This window comes from Gorilla gorilla, chromosome 11 (assembly GCF_029281585.2).
Source record: "Gorilla gorilla gorilla isolate KB3781 chromosome 11, NHGRI_mGorGor1-v2.1_pri, whole genome shotgun sequence".
Classification (NCBI taxonomy): Eukaryota; Metazoa; Chordata; class Mammalia; order Primates; family Hominidae; genus Gorilla; species Gorilla gorilla.
In genome coordinates, this window is record NC_073235.2 from 29,322,063 (window position 1) to 29,342,583 (window position 20,521).

Consider the following 20,521-nt stretch of genomic DNA (forward strand, 5'->3'; position numbering starts at 1 on the left):
ACTGCAGGTTTAACAAGTGTTTTAAGACTGGCCTAGCGATTAAAGTACTCCCTTCTAATTTGTGAACTTTTAGAGCAAATCCTATTTCTAAAATGGAGTCTAACTTTAATAATTTTTTAGAAGATGATACAGGCACAGAATTTTATAAAGTATTAGTGGTTTGAGGTTCTTCCTAAATTAGCCAGTTTGAAATTCCACCGTGTCCCACTAATTCAACTAACACAGGTATACATACTTACTACACTACATCTAGAAAATCATCTTCTTTTAAATAACCAGACCGGGCGCAGTGGCTCATGCCTGTAATCCCAGCACTTTGGGAGGCTGAGGCAGGTGGATCACCTGAGGTTAGGAGTTTGAGACCAGCCTGGCCAACATGGTTGAAATTCCGTCTCTACTAAAACTACAAAAATTAGCCGGGCATGGTAGCAGGTGCCTATAATCCCAGCTACTTGGGAAGCTGAGGCAGGAGAATCACTTGAACCTGGGAGGCAGAGGTTGCAGTGAGCCAAAACCACACCATTGCACTCTGGCCTGGGCAACAAGAAAGAAACTCCATCTCAAAATAAATAAATATATAAATAAATAACCAAAGTTTGGTCATCTGAAGCACATAAATCAGGCTTACCTCCAAATACTTAATTACAGATGGATTGTAGTCTATGGTTTTTCGGTTCACAGCTTTTCTCATTCGTTTTCCATCAAAAGTAAGCTGTTGCATTGCTTGCTGTTGCGCAAAATCAGGTCGCTTATAAAACAGCTGTCGAGGTGCCTGGTGCTGGAACCTTGGCATATGGAAAAAACGAGGAGGAGAACCAATTTCTGTAGCCATGGTGATGTTTTCCTTCTAGGATACTAGGATAAGGAAAAAATACTTTCACTACAAATATCAGCACTGCAACACTGCCTGAAAACATTTTTAAATGAACACTTTTTACATTTCTTTTCCCTTATCTAACGTGCATCATTTCCACTTACACAATGAACTACAGTCATGAGTCACTTAACAACGGGCGTATGTTCTCAGAGATGCATCCTTAGGCAATTTCATCATTGTACAAACTTCACAGAGTTGTACTTACACAGACCTAGATGGTATATATAGCCTACTACACACGTAGGCTACACGGTACAGCCTAATGCTCTTAGGTTACAAACCTGCACAGCATGTTACTTTACTGAATGCTGGTGGCAACCGTAACACAATAAGTATTCATGTGTCTAAACACAGAAAAAGACACCATAGAAAAGTATGATAAAAATACTGTATTATAATCTTATGAGACCACCATCATATATGTGGTCCAGCATTGACCACAGTGTCATTTTGTGGTGCATGACTATATTAGATCAATGACAGAGACCAGTTACACATCTGAAAAAGACTACGGTCAAGGCGGAAGGATCGCTTGAGGCCAGGAGTTTAAGATCAGGCTGGGGAACATAGTGAGATTCCCATCTCTACAAAAAATAAAAACATTAGATGGACATGATGGCATGCACCTGTAGTCCTAGCTATTCAGGAGGCTGAGACAGGAGGATCACTTGAGTCCAGAATTTTGAGGTTGCAGTGAGCCATGATCATGCCACTGCACTCCAGCCTGAGTGACAGGGAGAGACCCTGTTGGAAAGAAGGAAGGAGGGAGGGAGGGAGGGGGCAGGGGAAGACTAATTCACAGAATAAGTGCTAAGAGGCATTTGATGTAAAATTCAGCCTCGTGAAGAAAAAAAGCACAATTCATAACAGCTTGAGGCAGGGTGTGTATGTGTGAGTCAGTAGATGGGTACGTGTTTATGCTTAGGGAATAAAAGAAGGTAGGATCACTGGGAATTGTTCACTTTTTCTTTTTTTTCCCCTAGAGATAATATCTAACTGTGTTGCCCAGTCTGGTCTCAGACTCCTGGGCTCAAGAGATCCTCACACTTTGGCCTCCTAAAGTGCTGGGATTACAGGCATGAGCCACCAAGTCTGGCCTTACATTTTTAAAATTAAAATTTCACAGCCGGGTGCGGTGGCTCATGCCTGTAATCCCAGCACTTTGGGAGGCCAAGATGGGCAGATCACCGGAGGTCAGGAGTTCAAGACCAGCCTGGCCAACATGGTGAAACCCCGTCTCTACTAAAAATTCAAAAAAATTAGCTGGGCGTGGTGGCAGTCTCCTGTAATCCCAGCTACTCAGGAGGCTGAGGCAGGAGAATCGTTTGAACCCGGGAGGGAGAGGTTGCAGTGGGCCAAAATCACCTCACTGCACTCCAGCCTGGGCGACAAGGCAAGACTGTCTTAAAAAAAAAAAAAAATTCCACTTAGATGTTTGATTATAAAACTAATTATTTTTATGTTTATTAAGACTCCATTTTATACAAGTCATTAAATGCTCTTTAAAATTTGACTTTTGTTCTTTTAAATTTCCCAGGAATAGTGTAGAAAGAGGAATAAACTACCTTATTTCATATCTATAATGAACAAAAAAAGTACGTATGCCCAAATTTCAGGAGCAAAGTACCACAGAAACTTATTTCTCAGTATGTGTTATTTACATATTTACAAAGGTAACATTAAGTTTATATCTGAAGAGGAAAATGTTAAGACCTTATAGTTTTTCAGCTTCAATGCTCTACATTTAAACTTACATGCCAATAATACAAATATGCATGATTTTAAAATAAATTTTAAGCACATTTCAAAAATCAGGCCAGGCATGGTGGCTCACATCTGTTATCCCAGCACTTTGGGGGGCCAAGCAGGAGGACTGCACTTGAGGCCAAAAGTTCAACACCAGCCTGTGCACATAGTGAGACTCCATCTCTACAAAAAAAAAAAAAATTGTTTTAATTAGCCCAGTGTGCTGGTGCGCACCTGTAGTCCCAACTACTCAGGAGACCGAGGTGGGAGGATCACTTGAGCCTGGGAAGTCAAAGATGCGGTGAACCATGATAGCACCACTGCACTCCAACCTGGGTGACAGAACAAGACCCTGTCTCCAAAAATAAAATAAAAGAATAAAATTAAAAACTATTACAAATACAATAAAGGAGAGGTTACAAACATTTCCACAATTGCTTTTGTTTCAAAACCAGAAAAGATTGTGGCCACCATTATTTGTCTGTATTCTTAAAACTGCCTTATCTCACTCTCTAGACACTAAATAATGAGCCTGAAAAAATTTATGATTTCCTTTTGATGAAATATTCTTAGTAGTACTTCATTCAGCCTTGTCACGTTGGTCCCTCCTAAGACCATTAAATTTGAATAATAATAACAACAACAAGGAGGAGGAGGGGTGAAGGGAAAAGAAATCCTGACTTTCGCACACCAAAAATAAATAGTGCAATAAAATACGCATTTAACCTGTGTTATTTCCACCACTCTGAAGCAATCCCAGAAGGTCCTTGGCAAACATTAACTTGAAATAAGATGAAAAATATTCTGTGTTAGAGCTGTGTGTGAATTAAACGGCAGAAAAGAACTAAGCAGTTGATTCAATAAGGCTGGTGGAAGACTCTGTTTACTCAGTTATTCCATGAATCCAATTAAGTTTCAGCACCCCAATTTCAATTACCAGCTTCAATTCAGATGTCTGGGCCAGTAATTCTAAAATAAAGCAGTTCTGGTAAGCATTTTTTTATCTGAGATGGGGTCTCGCTCTGTTGCCCAGGCTGGAGTGCAGTGGTGCGATCTCGGCTCACTGCAATCTCTGCTCCCACGCTTAAGCAACCCTCCCACCTCCGCCTCCTGAGTAGCTGGGACCATTAGGTGCGTGCCACCATGCCCAGGTAATATTTTTTGTATTTTAGTAGGCTGGTCTTGAACTCCTGAGCCCAAGCAGTCCACCTGCTCGAGTGTCCAAAAGTGCTGGGATTACAGGCATGAGCCACCACGCCCAGCCCAAAAGCCTTTTTTTTTTTTTTTTTTTTTATAGACAGAGTCTCACTCTGTTGCCCTGGCTAGAGTGCAGTGGCATGATCTTGGCTCACTGCAACCTCTGCCTCCCGGGTTCAAGCAATTCTGCTGCCTCAGCCTCCCGATTAGGTGGGATTACAGGCATCTGCCACCACGCCTGGCTAATTTTTGTATTTTCAGTAGAGACAGGGTTTTACCATGTTGGCCAGGCTGGTCTCAAACTTCTGGCCTCGGATGATCCGCCCACCTCAGTTTCCCAAAGTGCTGGGATTACAGGCATGAGTCACAGATCCTGGCCCAAAAGCATATTTTAAAATTATGACTTCCAAATCAAATACCTAATTATATTAGAATAAAATTATTCTAACAGTATAGTTTCTATTACTATAAAATGAGAATAGATTTTTTCACAAGTCAAAAGGGATTTAAATATTCAGCTGCAAAAAAGAAATTAAGTTGATATAAATACAACATGAATATCAAAACCATTATGCTGCCAGGCGCGGCGGCTCACGCCTGTAATCCCAGCACTTTGGGAGGCCCAGGCTGGCGGATCACAAGGTCAGGAGATCGAGACCATCCCGGCTAACATGGTGAAACCCCGTCTCTACTAAAAATACAAAAAAATTAGCCAGGCGTGGTGGCGGGCGCCTGTAGTCCCGGCTACTCGGGAGGCTGAGGCAGGAGAATGGCATGAACCCGGGAGGCGGAGCTTGCAGTGAGCAGAGATTCCGCCACTGCACTCCAGCCTGGGCGACAGAGTGAGACTCCGTCTCAAAAAAAAAGAAAAAAAAAATTATGCTAAGTGAAAGAAGTCAGCCACAAAAAGTCACATATTGTGTGACTACGTTTATATGAAAAATCCAGAACATGCTAATATACAGCGACAAAAAGCTAAAAGATTAGTGTTTGCCACGGGCTGGGGAATGAGAGGAATGGAGAATGACTGCTTAATGAAAATAGAATTTCCTTTTGGGATGATGAAAATGTCTTGCAACCTGACAGAGATGGTGGCTGCAAAAAACTGTGAACTTACCAAATCCCACTGAATTATACACTTTAAAATGACTACAACAGTGAATTCTCTGTTATGCGACTTTTACCTCAATTAAAGAATAATGGGCTTAATCTATTAAAAAAAAATTTTTTTTTTTTTTTGAGACGGAGTCTCACTGTATTGCCCAGGCAGGAGTGCAGTGGCGTGATCTCAGCTCACTGTAACCTCCACCTCCCAGGTTCAAGCAATTCTCCTACCTCTGCCTCCCAAGTAGCTGGGACTATAAGTGCACTCCACCACTTCCAGCTAATTTTTGTCTTTTTAATAGAGCCGGGGTTTTGCCATGTTGGTCAGGCTAGTCTCAAACTCCTGACCTCAGGTGATCCACCGGCCTTGGCCTCCCAAGGTGCTGGGATTACAGGCGTGAGCCATCGTGCCTGGCCCACTGCAAAAAAATTTTTAAGGAACAGCAGATGAAACAACAAAAAGTTGATGACTGTTGAAGCTGGGTGGAGAGTACCTGGATACAAAGCACTAATCAAAAGCCACATCAAGGATATTTACTCTACAAACATGAGGAAAATGACTGAAGTCAAATGCAAAAAAAGTATTGTTACTTACTCTCTTTGGAATAATTCACATGTTAAAGCTACAGAAAAATATCAATCCTTCATTTAAGACCTCATAGAGGATGGGGAAATAATCTTTCCATTTACAAATCTGTTGAGTAAAACGGGTTCTGAAAAGGGGCTTTTAACTTTTCCTTGAATGATCAAGTACTAATGGTGTTTCAGAAATAAAGGTCAAGAACGAAGAAAATGAGAAAAAAAAAGTACAATTATATCTGAAACAAACATCCAGCCTAAAATAAAATTAAAACAAAAAATCTCTTCACAATACAGTGACCAGGCTCCATCTATACCTTATACACTTCAGCTTCACATCCTGCAAACTATAAAGTTACTTGGCCAAAATCACAACAGTCTCTTGGCCGCTGTTAGGGGCTGAAATGTATCCCCTCAAAAATTCACAAATGTAAGTCCTAACCTCCAGTACCTCACAATGTGATTCTATTTAGATTTAGGGCCCTAATCCAATCTAACTGGTATCCTTTTAAATGAAGATTAGGACACAGACAACACAGACAAAAGAATGACCATGTGAGGACAGAGAGAGAAGACAGCCATCTAGAAGCCAAGAGGAGAGGCTCTCCAGGCACCAGCCCTGCTCACATCCTGATCTCAGACTTTCAGCCTCCAGAACTGTGAGAAGATACATTTCTACTGTTTAATCCACCCCCACACCCAGTCTATGGTACTTTGTTATGGCAGCCCTAGCTAAGAGAGTGGCAGTCAAGGCAAAATACCTCCTGACTCTCCTTCAACAGAGGTTGCCAAAAACATTGAGCAATCACAGCTGTAATCCTAGCACTTTGGGAGGCCGATACAGGTGGACTGCTTGAGCCCAGGAGTTCAAGACCACCCAGTAAGACCCTGTTTCTACAAAAAACACAAAAATTAGCCGGGCCTGGTGGTGCACACCTATAGTCCCAGCTACTCAGGAGGCTGAGATGGCAGCCTGGGAGGTCAAGGCTGCAGTGATCCAATGTTGCACTACTGCACTCCAGCCTGGGTGTCACAGTGAGACCCCATCTCAAAAAAAGAAAAAATATTTGAGCAAAAATGATACAATAGCTTTCTCTGAGAGCAGAAAACTTGACATGTGAGGCTGAGAAGTTACTGACCACGACAGAAAGAACCAATCCTCAAACAAGTCATTACAACTATCCTCTACGCTTTACTTGGGATTATACTCCAAAGATCTAGATTTATGACCAAACGCAGAGAAAGAAGAGCTTTGTCCTTTATAAAAGTAATTAATGTGATTTGTACTCACTGCAGTATTGACTTGAGGTATGCTAACAGAACAACACAATTTAAAGTACTTAGTCCCCAAAACATACTCATCTTACATCCAGGGTGGAGAGGGAGGAGAGACAAAGAGTTTGGGAAAGGAGGGTGCAAGAGAGAGGAACTGAGGTAGAGAAAAGACAAATAATTTGCCTATTGTTGAATTCAATATATACTAACAATACAACCAAATTGCTAAGGACAAGAATCTGTGTGAAACACTGAATTCATCATGCCTTTCTCCTATACATAAACCTTCAATGTTTCAAGCAATCAGCACAGTTTTATCAAGAGCCTTAAAGTTACATGCATACACTGCCTCAGGTACAGCGCACAATTATGATTCACTAAATATCACTCCTAATTTCGCAGAACAGTAGTTTTCAGACTTTGTGGTGCCTGGCCCCCTCTCTATTTTTAGCAAATATAAAGATCCTGAGTACACAAAAGTTTGCATCGCATCCTTAGCCTTAGGCTTTCAACTGCTCAAGAAAACCGGGAAGGCCAGTCAATTTCTGCATATTTTCTCAACCTGTAAAATGAGTTCCATGCCTCAAAAATATTATTTTGCATTAAATTTGTATCTTTCAACAATGTGGTGACTATACTATTGAACAGAATGGAACACTCAGACTTAGTGTGTCAATGTTTGTATGCACAAGTCTATACCAACGTTATAATTCTGCTTTTTTTGAGACAGGGTCTTGCTGTGTTGCTCAGGATGGAATACAGTGGCACTACCACAGCTCACTGCAGCTCAAGTGATTCTCCTGTCTCAGCCTCCCAAGTATGTGGGACTACACACGTGTGCCACCTGGGCTCAGCTAATTTTTTTCATTTTTTGTAGAGACAGATCTTGCTTTGTTGCCCAGGCTGGTCCAGAACTCCTGAGCTCAAGCGATCCTCCCACCTCAGCCTCTCAAAGTGGTGGGATTATAGGCATAAGCCACTGCACCTGGTCAATTCTGCTTCTTGTCCCAAATGCTCACAAGATAACTTCTTGTATAATCTTAGTCATGTGATGATACTGAAATTATAGCTGAAGATAAAAGTTAAAAATGAGCTGGGTGTGGTGGCTCATGCTTGTAATCCCAAAACTTTGAGAGGCCAAGGCAGGAGGATCTCTTGAGGCCAGGAGTTGGAGACAAGCCTAGGCAGAATAGCAAGACCCCCATCTCTGCGAAAAAATTTTAAAAAATTATTGGCTGGGTACAGTGGCTCACGCCTGTAATCCCAGCACTTTGGGAGGCCGAGGTGGGTGGGATCACCTGAGGTCAGGAGTTCAAGACCAGCCTGGCCAACATGGCAAAACCCCATCTCTACTAAAAATACAAAAATTAGCTGGGCATGGTGGCTGACGCCTGTAATCCCAGCTACTCAGGGGGCTGAGGCAGGAGAATCGCTTGACCCCAAGAAGCAAAGACTGCAATGAGCCAAGATCATGCCACTGAACTCTAGCCTGGGCACCAGAGCAAGACTCCATCTCAAAAAACAAACAAACAAACAAACAAACAAAAACAAAAAAACTGATGAGCCCTGACTACCTGCCAGACAATGAACACACACACACACATTCTGTTCTCAAGAGTCTGATCATTTCTCAGTACAGAAGAGCTCAAAAAGAACAATGTGAGAAGTTACTACTACACTGAGACACTACTATGCTGTGTGAGAGGCACTATTACAAGGGATATAGCACAGGAAACTTATAGCACCAATCAGCCTTAAGAAGCTTAAATTCTGAGTGAAGTGAGGGAGGCAAGGGCAGGGGGTGTCAGGGGAGAGACACTTGAGAAAAAAAAAAGTAAATAAAGCTCTCTAATTCACTCAGCATACCAAGGCCAGCATAATTTTTCCCCAACCAAACATAATTCAAAATAATCTTTTCACCAACCAAATTTCTGACTACCATTTGAATTATTTTACCATAATAGATCTCCAACTAAAACACATAGGAAAATGACCTAGCTAGTACTCAACTAATTCCTCAGCTTCAATACAAAATGAATTTACTGAATGCTTCATACAAATGAGTAAAAAGAGTTTTAAACTAAGATTCCTGGGGGTAGAGTGAGGCTCTGGCATCAAAAAAACACTGACATGAAATATCACGAATGAGCCTAAAGCAGTGCTTTTTCTTTAAACCAGAAATCACATCCTATTGATGGTTCCTGAAATCAATGTGGCTGACAAGCAGCATTATTTTAATAATTAAAAAAAAAAAAAAATAGGGCCAGGGTGGTGGCTCATCCCTGTAATCCTAGCATTTTGGGAGGCCAAGGCAGATGGATCACTTGAGGTCAGGAGTTCGAGACGAGCCTGGCTAATATGGTGAAACCCCATCTCTACTAAATACAAAAATTAGCTAGGTGTGGTGGCGCACACCTGTAGTCCCAGCTACTTGGGAGGCTGGGGCAGGAGAATAGCTTGAAACTCAGAGGCAGAGGTTGCAGGGAGCCAAGATCATGACACTGCACTCTAGCCTGGGCAACAGAGCAAGACTCCGTTTCAAAAAAAAGTTAAAAAAAATAGAACATATGATAGAACTGCACATCTGAAAGAACTGTTTTTGTGCAACTACTGTTTCTATTGTGTTTGTGTGTATGCATACAGGGTCACAATATTTACAAAGTACTTTCTTCCTAGGAATCTGTCAATTGGAAAGCCAAGGGCTTGCTGTTAATAACACCGTGAGGTATTCCTTTCCTGTGTATTTTCTGTTTATTATCACCTAATGTCTGCTGCCACTGCATATCCATAGCCAAAGAAGATCACATATAGCATCTGTCCAGTATGAATATTGTGGCTGATCACAGTAGCTATGGTACCAGAATTTGATCCAATTATCAAATCCAACAATTCCTACCATGTCAGCCACTAATCAGAGCTTCCAATCAGAACAAGAAAGCTTGTTTTCCCAAACTGAGATAACAGAATTCTAACCAAAAGCAAATTACTGATGCATTAACTAGCTAGCAATTAATATAGGACTTTTAAAAATAATAAAAAGTTTTTATTTATTTATTTTTTTTTTTTTTTTTTTGAGACGGAGTCTCGCTCTGTCACCCAGGCTAGAGGGCAGTGGTGCGATCTCGGCTTACTGCAAGCTCCGCCTCCCGGGTTCACGCCATTGTCCTGCCTCAGCCTCTCGAGTAGCTGGGACTACAGGCCCCCGCCACCACACCCAGCTAATTTTTTGTACTTTTAGTAGAGACGGGGTTTCACCATGTTAGCCAGGATGGTCTCGATCTCCTGACCTTGTGATCCGCCCACCTCGGCCTCCCAAAGTGTAAAAATAATAAAAAGTTTTAAGATTCCCACCTCCATTAACACTCCTGACCCCAGGGTCAAAACCTCAGCCTGGTAACCTCTGTTTTAGATTATTTATGTATAGTCCACTAGGTCCTAAGATAATCAATCTACTCTAAAAAGAAATTTGATACCCAATCTGTCATTGAACTTTGAGGGGATCTTCATGAGCGGCAGGCTAGACCAGTAACAAAATGATCAACATGCTCTTTCTCTTCATTGTCCAGCTTTAATTAATATGAATCCTGAAAAATCAGGAGAAATTACATGGAGACCATTCAATCTGTTAAAGAATAATCAATGAAGCTGTTTAAATAAGTAGGTTTTGGCCAGGCACAGAGGCTCATGCCTGTAACCCCAGCACTTTGGGTGGCCAAGGTGGGAGGATCACTTGAGGCCAGGATTTGGAGACCAGCCAACACAGTGACACCCTCCTCCTTCAAAAGTAAATTTTCACCTGCAGTCCCGTCTACTCAAAAGGCTGAAGCAGGAGGATCCCTTGAGCCCAGGAGTTTGAGACTGCAGTGAGCCGTGATCACACCACTGCACTCCAGCCTGGGCAGCAGAATGAGACCCTATCTCAAAATAATTAATTTATTAATAGCTTTTTATTTTTTACTTTTTGAGAGACAGTCTCACTCTGTTACCCAGGCTGGAGTGCAGTGGCACCATCTCAGCTCACTACAACCTCCATCTCACAGGTTCAAGCAATTCTCCCACCTCAGCCTCCCAAGTAGCTGGGACTACAAGCGTGCCCCACCACACCCGGCTAATTTTTTTCGTATCTCTAATAGAGACGGGATTTCACCATGTTGGCCAGGCTGGTCTCAAACTCCTGACCTCAAGTGATCCACCTGCCGCAGCCTCCCAAAGTGCTGGGATTATAGGTGTGAGCCACCATGCCCGGCCCAATTAATAGCTTTTTAAAGTTCGAGATTCTATTATCTTGACTGTGGTAATAGACACATGAACATATCCAAGAGATTACATATTGTACGCTTCATTTATATGACATTCTTAAAATGCCAAAACAATAGAAATGACTGCCAAGAGTTGGGGGGTAGGAGAGGGTGGATGGGTGTGGTTATAAAAAAGGTAACTCTTGTAGTGATAAAACTGTTAATATCTTGATTATGGTGGCGAACACAGGAACATAAACATATAGTAAGATTGCAGAAAACTATAGATACACACAAGTACAGTAAAACTGGAGGAAATCTAAATAAGATCTGCAGACCATATTACTATCAATGCTCTGCTTGTGACAATGTACTACAGTTTTACAATTTGTTATCATTGGGAGAAACTGGGTAACATACATAGAATCTCTGTATTAAGGATCTCTCCGTATTATTTCTTAAAAATGCATGTGAATCTACAATTATCTCAATAAAAATTTCTACCTTAAAAGTTAACATGAGCAATTCACTAGCTGGTTAAAAAAAAATCCATGCTGAGGCCGGGTGCAGTGGCTCATGCCTATAATCCTAGCACTTCCGGAGGCCGAGGTAGGCAGATCACCTGAGGTCAGGAGTTTGAGACTAGCCTGAGCAACATGGAGAAACCCCGTCTCTACTAAAAATACAAAATTAACCAGGCGTGGTGGCACACGCCTGTAATCTCAGCTACTCGGGAGGCTGAGGCAGGAGAATTGCCTGAACTCGGGAGGCGGAGGTTGCGGTGAGCCAAGATAGCGCCATTGCACTCCAGCCTGGGCAAGAAGAGCGAAACTCTTTTTCTCAAAAAAAAAAAAAAAAAAAAAAAAATCCATGCTGAGAACACACATATGGAATATTCAAAGTCAAGTGTTTTACAACTGCTGCTACAAATTTGTTGATCACCAAACTTGACATTAAAAATCAATTTTCAGCCGGGCGCAATGGCTCATGCCTGTCATCCCAGCACTTCGGGAGACCAAGGCAGGAAGGTCATTTGAGGTCAGCAATTCAAGACCAGCCTGACCAACATGGTGACACCCTGTCTCTACTAAAAATACAAAAAATTAGCCAGGGATAGTTGCGCACATCTGTAATATCAGCTACTCGAGAGGCTGAGGCAGGAGAATCGCTTGAACCTGGGAGGCAGGGGTTGCGGTGAGCCGAGATTGCACCACTGCACTCCAGCCTGGGCACCAGAGCAAGACTCTGTGATCTCAAATTTGCAGATCAATTTTGAGAAAATTGATCTCAAAAAAAAGAACAATTTTCATTAACCAAATGTGGCAGTTTTCTAGATTTCTAGCGTTCAGGTACGGCCTTAGTTGCATAATTTTTCATAACTTGGGGGAAGTAGCTTCCACTGTGTACAGTAGGCTCTCTGTATCTATCCGTTCTGCATCCATGGATTCAACCGAGGAAGAAAAATATTAGATGGGAATAAATGGATGGTTGCACCTGTACTAAACAATATAGTATAACAACTATTTACACAGCATTCACATAGTATTAGGTATTATAAGCAATCTAAAGAAAATTTAAAGTATACAGCAGGAGCCAGGAGCGGTGGCTCACGCCTGCAATCCCAACACTTTGGGAGGCCGAGGCAGGTGGATCACAAGGTCAGGAGATCGAGACCATCCTGGCTAACATGGTGAAACCCCATCTCTACTAAAAATACAAAAAATTAGCCAGGTGTGGTGGCAGGCGCCTGCAGTCCCAGCTACTTGGGAGACTGAGGCAGGAGAATGGCAGGAAGCCGGGAGACAGAGCTTGCAGTGAGCCGAGATCATGCCACTGCACACCAGCCTGGGCAACAGAGTGAGACTCTGTCTCAAAAACTAATAATAATAAAATAAAGTATACAGCAGGATATGTGTATGTTATATGCAAATGCTACACCATTTTATTTAAAGGACTTGAGCATCTGTGGATTTTGGTATTGTTGGGGATTCCTAGTACTACTCCCCCACGGATACTAAGGGACTACTAAGCTATACAATTACTGAAGTATTTTAGTGAATACTACTTTAGACATGTTTAATCCATGTCACCTGATACTGTACGGGGCATTTACATTCAGTTTTCTGTGCCATTTCAAAAGCTAACTTTAACATATAAAGCACATGACCACAAACATGGCTGTCTTCCTCATCAGAAGTAATAACTCAGTATTTCAAAAGTGTGATACTAGGATAGAGAAACCAGCACTTTTTTGTCAAGTTTTCAGTGGAGACTAATGTCAGGGGTTACTGGATGTGGTTTTCTGCCTTTCATCAGCACACAAAGCAAAAGGGTTTTCCTACCCAGGTGATTTTAAAGTGCAACAAAATTTGGGAACAACTGGATTAAGTAATTTGGACAGTCTACTTCTGAAACAGCTTCCTTACAAAGGCAAGTTCTTCAGCTATTTTATTTCAGGACTCCTTTTTTTTTTTTTTTTGAGACAGAGTCTCGCTCTGGTGCCCAGGCTGGAGTACAGTGGTGTGATCTCGGCTCACTGCAACCTCCGCCTCCTAGGTTCAAGTGATTCTCCTGCCTCAGTCTCCCGAGTAGATGAGATTACAGGCGTGCACCACCACCCCCAGCTAATTTTTTGTATTTTTAGTAGAGACAAGGTTTCACCATGTTGGTCAGGCTGGTCTTGAATTGCTGACCTCAAATGACCCTCCTGCCTCGGTCTCCCAAAATGCTGGGATTACAGGAGTGAGCCACCACACCTGGCCAGCACTTCCTTATTCTTTTAAACACTGAAGATTCCCCAAAATTTTTGTTTACTGTGGTATTGGATACTGGCCATATTAGAAATGAAAAAAAAAATGTTTTTAAAATATTAATTCATTTTTAAATAATGATAAACTCATTACCTTTCCTTTCCCAAAAGCTATTAGTGAGAAAAGTAGCATTGTTTTTCACATTTCTGCTTATCTTTTCAGTATCTAGCTTAATTGAAAACAGCTGCTTTCTCATGTTTGCTTCTGCATTCAGTCTGCTGCAGTATGTTATTTAAGTTAAAGTATATGAAAAATAGCCGGGCATATATGAAATATATTATGAAAAAAAATCTGGATTCACACATTTATACATCTAGAAAAGAGTATTTTCACAGCCTTCTAAGACAACTGTAGATATTCTATGATACTCTTTCCCAAAAACAAGCACTAATTTATGAAATACTAACTGCAATGTGTCATCTGAAATCACATTTTTTATTCTTTTTTTGTTTTTCGAGACAGGGTCTCACTCTGTCACCCAGGCTGGAGTGCAGTGGTGCAATCACGGCGCCCTGCAGCTTGACCACGTAGGCTCAGGTCATCTTCCACCTCAGCCTCCAGAGTAGCGGGGACTACAGGTACGTAACACCTCACCTGGCCAATTTTTATATTTTGTAGAGATGGGGTTTCACCATGTTGCCCCAGCTGGTCTTGAACTCCTGGGCTCAATCTATCTACTCACCTTGACCTCCCAAAGTACAGAGACTACACGTGTGAGCCACTGTGCGTAGCCTTGAAATTGTATCAACGAGCTTTTTATACTCTGTTACATTAAAATCCATTGATTTGTCCTGCAATTTGAATGGAACTTTTACTCATGCATGATTTTTATAACATCATGCACTGACCATCTGGAAAATACTGGTTCCAGAGAATTACGTATATCATCCAATTTTTATCACATTCCTTATAAAATATAACTTTCCTTAAAATAACCATTGTTCTCATCTTAAAATGTATTAATTATTGGGAACCTCAACTTCACAATGGCAGATACAAGCTTTCCAAACTTCTTATCTTGAAAGCTCAGATTTTTATCACTGACAACAAGCTTTCCAAACTTATCTTGAAAGCTCAGATTTTTATCACTGGCAACAAATACTGTTTTCCTTGAATCAACAGGTTGCCTCCATTCATTTTCAAGAAAAATATTTGTCGTGTACCCAGGTATGAATGCCATAGTTTGTCATTCTTTTAATTTTTTTTCTATGGTCTTTGTTATTTAGAGTAGTTTTAGGTTCACAGCAAAATTGAACAGAAAGTACAAAGTTCCCATACATTCTCTCTCAACACACACAGCCCTCCCCACCCCTAACAACCCACATCAGTAGGGAACATTTGTTAGAATCAATGAACCAACACTGATGCATCATTATCACCCAAAGTCCATAGTACACATACATATGTATTAGCATACACAGGTTCACTCTTGATGTGCTTTCTCTTGAGTTGTGACAAATGTCTAATGACATGTATCCACACAGAATAGTTTCTGCTGCCCTAAAAATCCTCTGCTCTATCTATTCATCCTTCCCTCCCCCAAGCTCCTGGCTATTTACTCATCTTTTTACTGTCTCCACAGTTTTGCCCTTTCCAGAATGTCATACAGTTGGAATCATACAGTGTGGAGCATTTTGAGACTGGCTTCTTTTACTTAGCAATATGCATTTAAGGTTCCTGCATGTCTTTTCAGGTCTTGATAGCTTTTTTTTGTTTTTACTACTATTACTTTTTATTACTCTATGGATGTACCAAACTTTGTTTACCCACTCCCCTACTGAAAGACATCTGGGATGCCTCCAAGTTTTGGCAATTATGAACAAAACTACTATAAACATTTGTGTGCAAGTTTTTGGGTAGATGTTATTTTCAACTCATGTGACTCAAGGAGCCAGGTTGCTAGATCACACGATAAGGGTATGCTTGGTTTTGTAAGAAACTGCCTAACTATATTCTAAAGTAGGTGTACCATTCTGCATTCCAACTGGCAAAGTGAGAGTTCTTGCTGCTCCGTATCGTTGACAGCATTTGGTGTGGCAGCTGTTTTGAATTTTTGCCATTCTAAAAGGCCTGTAGTATTATCTCATTTATTTTATTCTATTTTTTGAGAGAGTCTCCCTCTGTCACCTAGCCTGAAGTGCAGTAGCACAATCACAGCTCACTGCAGCTTAAACCTCCTAGGCTCAAACAATCCTCTCACCTCAGCCTCCTGAGTAGCTAAGACCACAGGCATGTGCCACCATGAGTGGTTAAATTGTTCTTTTTTTTGTAGAGACAGGGTCTCACTGTGTTGTCCAGGCTAGTCTGGAACTCCTAGGCTCAAGCGATCCTCCTGCTTTGGCTTTCCAAAGTGCTGTGATGACAGGCACGAGCCACAGTGCCCAGCCGATACTGTTTTTCTCTTATTTCCATATCCAGATGTTCACTATTACAATATAGAAATACAATATTTTGGCAGGACACGGTGGCTCACGCCTGTATTCTCAACACTTTGGGAGGCTGAGGCAGAAGGATCACTTGAGGCCAGGAGTTCAAGACCAGCTCAGTCAACATGGCAAAACTTTGTCTCTACTAAAAATACAAACATTAGCTGGGCATGGTAGTGCACACCTGTGATCCCAGCTACACAGGAGGCTACAGCATGAGAATTGCTTGAACCTGGGAAGTTGGAGATTTCAGTGAGCCAAGATTGCGTCACTGCACTCCAGCCTGGGCAAAACAGCAAGACTCTGTCTCAAAATATATATATATGTATTTTTTTTAATATGTTGTCCATATATCCTATAACCTTGATAAACTCAATTTATTCTAGAAGCTTTCTTGTAGATTCCTTGGGATTTTCTACATAGACATATATCATCTGCAAAGAGGTACAATTTTATTTCTTCCTTTCTGTTCTAAAAGCCTTTTCATTTCTTTTTCTTGCCTTATTGTACTGTTCCAAACTTTAGGGAGGAGGCATTTCTCCTTTACTATTAAGTATGACATAACTACAGATTTTTTGTAGATGCCCTTTATCAGACTGAAGTAAATCCTTTCTATTACTGGTTTGCTAAAAAAAATTTTTTTTGAGACAGGGTCTCACTCTGTCACCCAGGCTGGAGTGCAGTGGTGTGATCTCGGCTCACTGCAGCCTCCGCCTCCCAGGCTCAAGCAATCCTTTCACCTCAGCCTCCAGAATAGCTCGGACTACAGGTGCATGCCACCACGCCTGGCTAATTTTTTTTATTTTTAGTAGAGACACGGTTTCGACATGTTGCCCTGGCTGGTCTCCATCTCCTAGGCTCAAGAGATACTCCTGCCTCAGCCTCCCAAAGTGATGGGATTACAGGCATGAGCCACCACGCTTGGCCTGTAAAAATTATCATGAAAGTATACTGGAGTTTGTCAAATACTTATTCTCCATCTAAAGAGATGATCATATGGTTTTCCTTAGTCTACTAATAGACTAAATTATCCTGACTGATTTTCAAATTTTGAACCAGCCTTGTATTCCCAGAATAAACCTCACTGATCACAATGTATTATCCTTTTTATACTATATATTGCTGGATTTGAGTTACTAATATTTTGTTGTGACTTCTGAATCTATATTCATGAGGGATACTGGTGTGGTTTTCTTTTCTTGTAATATCTATATCTGGTTTTATATCAAGTCCCATAAAATGATTTGAGAGGTATGCCTTCTAATATTTCCTGGATGAGAGTATATAGAATTGATATTATTCTTAAATATTTGGTAGAAGTGGCCAGCGAAACCATCTCAACCTCAACTTTCCTTTGGAAGATTTTTAACTACAAATTCAATTCATTTAACTATGAATTCAATTTTATTTTATTTTTGAAACCAGGTCTCACTCCATTGCCCAGGCTACAGCGCATGGCCAGAGGACCACAGTTCACTGCAGCCTCGAACTCCTGGGCTCAAGCGATCCTCCTGTCTCAGCCTCCCAAGGAGCTGGGACAATAAACACATGACCCACACCCAGCTTGAATTCGATTTAATAGATATAGGAGTATTCAAGTTACATATTTTTTCTTGAGTGAGTTTTAGTAGTTTGTGTCTTTGAAGGAGTTGATCAATTTCTCTTAAGTCATCAAATTTAGGGGCATGGAATTGTTCATGATATTCCCTTATCATCATTTTAATGTCTGTAAGATCTATAGTAATATTCCCCCTCTTTCATTCCTGATATTGTTCACTTGGGCCCCCTCCTTAACCTCTCCCCATCTCTCTCAACAGTCTGTCATTCTTTCAAGTCAAAATTAGGCTCCATGGAAAAAGTAAATAGTACAATTATGTAAGTGCTTTCTCTCAAGAAAATTGCCCTACTTCTATAAATAGCAAAAGTACTTTATCCAAACTCTTTCCCCACCCCACCCCCACCAAGCAACTGCGTCTCACTCTGTCACCCAGGCTGCAAGACAGTGGCACAATCATACCTCACTGCAGCCTCAAACTCCTGGGCTCAAGCAATCCTCCCCCCTCGGCCTCCCAAAGTACTATGATTACAGACATGAGCCACCACAGCCAACCCACACTTCCCATTTCATCATGTGCTATGTATTAGTCTGCTTGGCTGCCATAAAAATACCATAGACTGGGTGGCTTTAAACCACAGAAATTTAGTTTTTCACAGTTCTAGAAGCTGGAAGTCCAAGATCAAGGTGCCAGCATAACCAGGTCCAAGTGAGGGCTCTCTTTCTGGCTTGACGAAAAGAGAAACAGCAAACTTTCTGGTGTTTCTGCTATTAAAGGTACTATTCCCATCATGAGGGCCCCAACCTCATGACCTCAGCTAAACCTAGTGATGTCCCGGAGGCCCCCATCTCCAAATGTCATCACACTGGGGGTTACTACTTCAGCATATAAATATAAGGGAATACGACTCAATCCAAAGCATCCTGTATTAGAAATCATATGCTCAAGAGGTGACATTTAATAAAATTATATTTACCACTTCATCAGTGACATTCTTAAGTGAAATTGTCTTTTTTCTTTTCAACTACCAGCATGAGGTAAAAGTAACATACCTACTACAGTTTGGTAGCACTGCCTTGAATGATGCTAAGGAGTTAGTAGTTTTATCCATTACTGCTTTTATAACATAACTGCAAGCATCAACAGTAAAAAGGCCTTATAATGTCTTAGTATCTTTTTTTTTTTTTTTGAGACGGAGTCTCATGCTGTCACGCAGGCTGGAGTGCAGTGGTGTGATCTCAGCTCACTGCAACCTCTGCCTCCCGAGTTCAAGCGATTCTCCTGCCTCAGCCTCCTGAGTAGCTGGGATTATAGGCATGCACCACCACGCCCGGCTAATTTTTGTGTTTTTAGTAGAGACTGGGTTTCACCGTGTTGGTCAGGCTGGTCTCGAACTCCGGACCTCAGGTGATCCACCCGCCTCAGCCTCCCAAAGTGCTGGGATTACAAGCGTGAGCCACCACACCCAGCCATCTTAGTATCTTAGCAGTGGTATGAAAACAGTTCTGACCTCACTTTGAGAACTCACCACTGCCTTACAGAATTAAGTTCAACTAACAAAGGAAAAAAAATTTCCAAACTGAGATGTTTATTAGCAATTTAAGCTATTCTTGGCAGGGCAGGTGGCTCACGCCTATAATCCCAGCACTTTGGGAGGCTGAGGCGGGCAGATCACTTGAGGTCAGAAGTTCGAGACCAACTTGGCCAACATGGTGAAACCCCGTCTCTGCTAAAAATACAAAAATTAGATGGGCATGGTAGTGTGCAGTGTGCGCCTGTAATCCCAGCTACTCGGGAGGCTGAGGCAGGAGAATCGCTTGAACCTGGGAGGCGGAGGCAGAGGCTGCAGTGAGCCAAGATTGTGCCACTGAACTCCAGACTGGGCAAAAAAGAGTGAGACCCCGTCTCAAAAAGAAAAAAAAAAAGGTATTATTACAAATAAATCATGAGAGATAGTGAAACTTGATCCATTCACAAACTTTCCAAATTTGATTATTAGGTAAATTAGCAAATTAGGTAAATGATCAAGCTACACTTTTCACTTGACGACTCTGTTATCTTAGGAGAAAATATAAAGTTCCATGGGGTCTAAAAAGGAAAAAAATAAAAACTACCTTGATTAGAGTACCTGGGTTGTGATGAAACAAACAAAGCAGGCCAGTGGTATACTATAAACACACTCATAGAGAGATACGTCAGAAACATTACCACCGATTGCCTCTGGGGAAAAAAATTAGATGAGTTAGCATAAAAGTGAGGAGAAATTTCAGGTGTACCTTTTGAATTTCATACATGTATGTGTATCCACTATCCCCCAAGATAAATTAAAATTTATTTCACAGGTAATATCTAATGATTTGGTACATCAAAAACTCAATTTAGGGCCTGGCACCGTGGCTCATGCCTGTAATCCTAGCACTTTGGGAGGCCGAGGCGGGTGGATCATCTGAGGTCAAGAGTTCGAGACCAGCCTGGCCAACATGGTGAAACCCCGTCTCCACTAAAAATATAAAAATTAGCCGGGCATGATGGCAGGTGCCTGTAATCCCACCTACTCGGGAGGCTGAGGCAGGAGAATCGCTTCAACCCGGGAGGAGGAGGTTGCAGTGAGCCGAGATCATACCACCGCACTCCAGCCTAGGCAACAGAGCAAGACTCTGTCTCAAGGAAAAAAAACAAAAAGCTCAATTTAGTCCAGGCAAGGTGGGTCAAG

At 41.6% G+C, this 20,521-nt stretch overlaps 1 protein-coding gene across 7 annotated transcripts in view; it reads right to left on the bottom strand.

Moving 5' to 3' along the window:
- Window positions 1–20,521, bottom strand: part of WDR33 (WD repeat domain 33) — a 103,142-nt gene that overhangs the window by 64,274 nt on the left and 18,347 nt on the right. For 4 of the 7 annotated variants that reach the window (XM_055380677.2, XM_055380680.2, XM_063694747.1 and 1 more), the window contains 2 exons: window positions 2,858–2,975; window positions 629–855 (listed from right to left, as the gene is read on the bottom strand). In XM_055380677.2, coding sequence (XP_055236652.1) covers window positions 629–832 — 204 coding nt within the window. In that variant the 5' untranslated portion in view covers window positions 833–855; window positions 2,858–2,975. The remainder of the gene's footprint in view (window positions 1–628; window positions 856–2,857; window positions 2,976–20,521) is intronic. The other 3 variants (XM_004032524.5, XM_055380679.2, XM_019022225.3) reach the window with 1 other exon arrangement.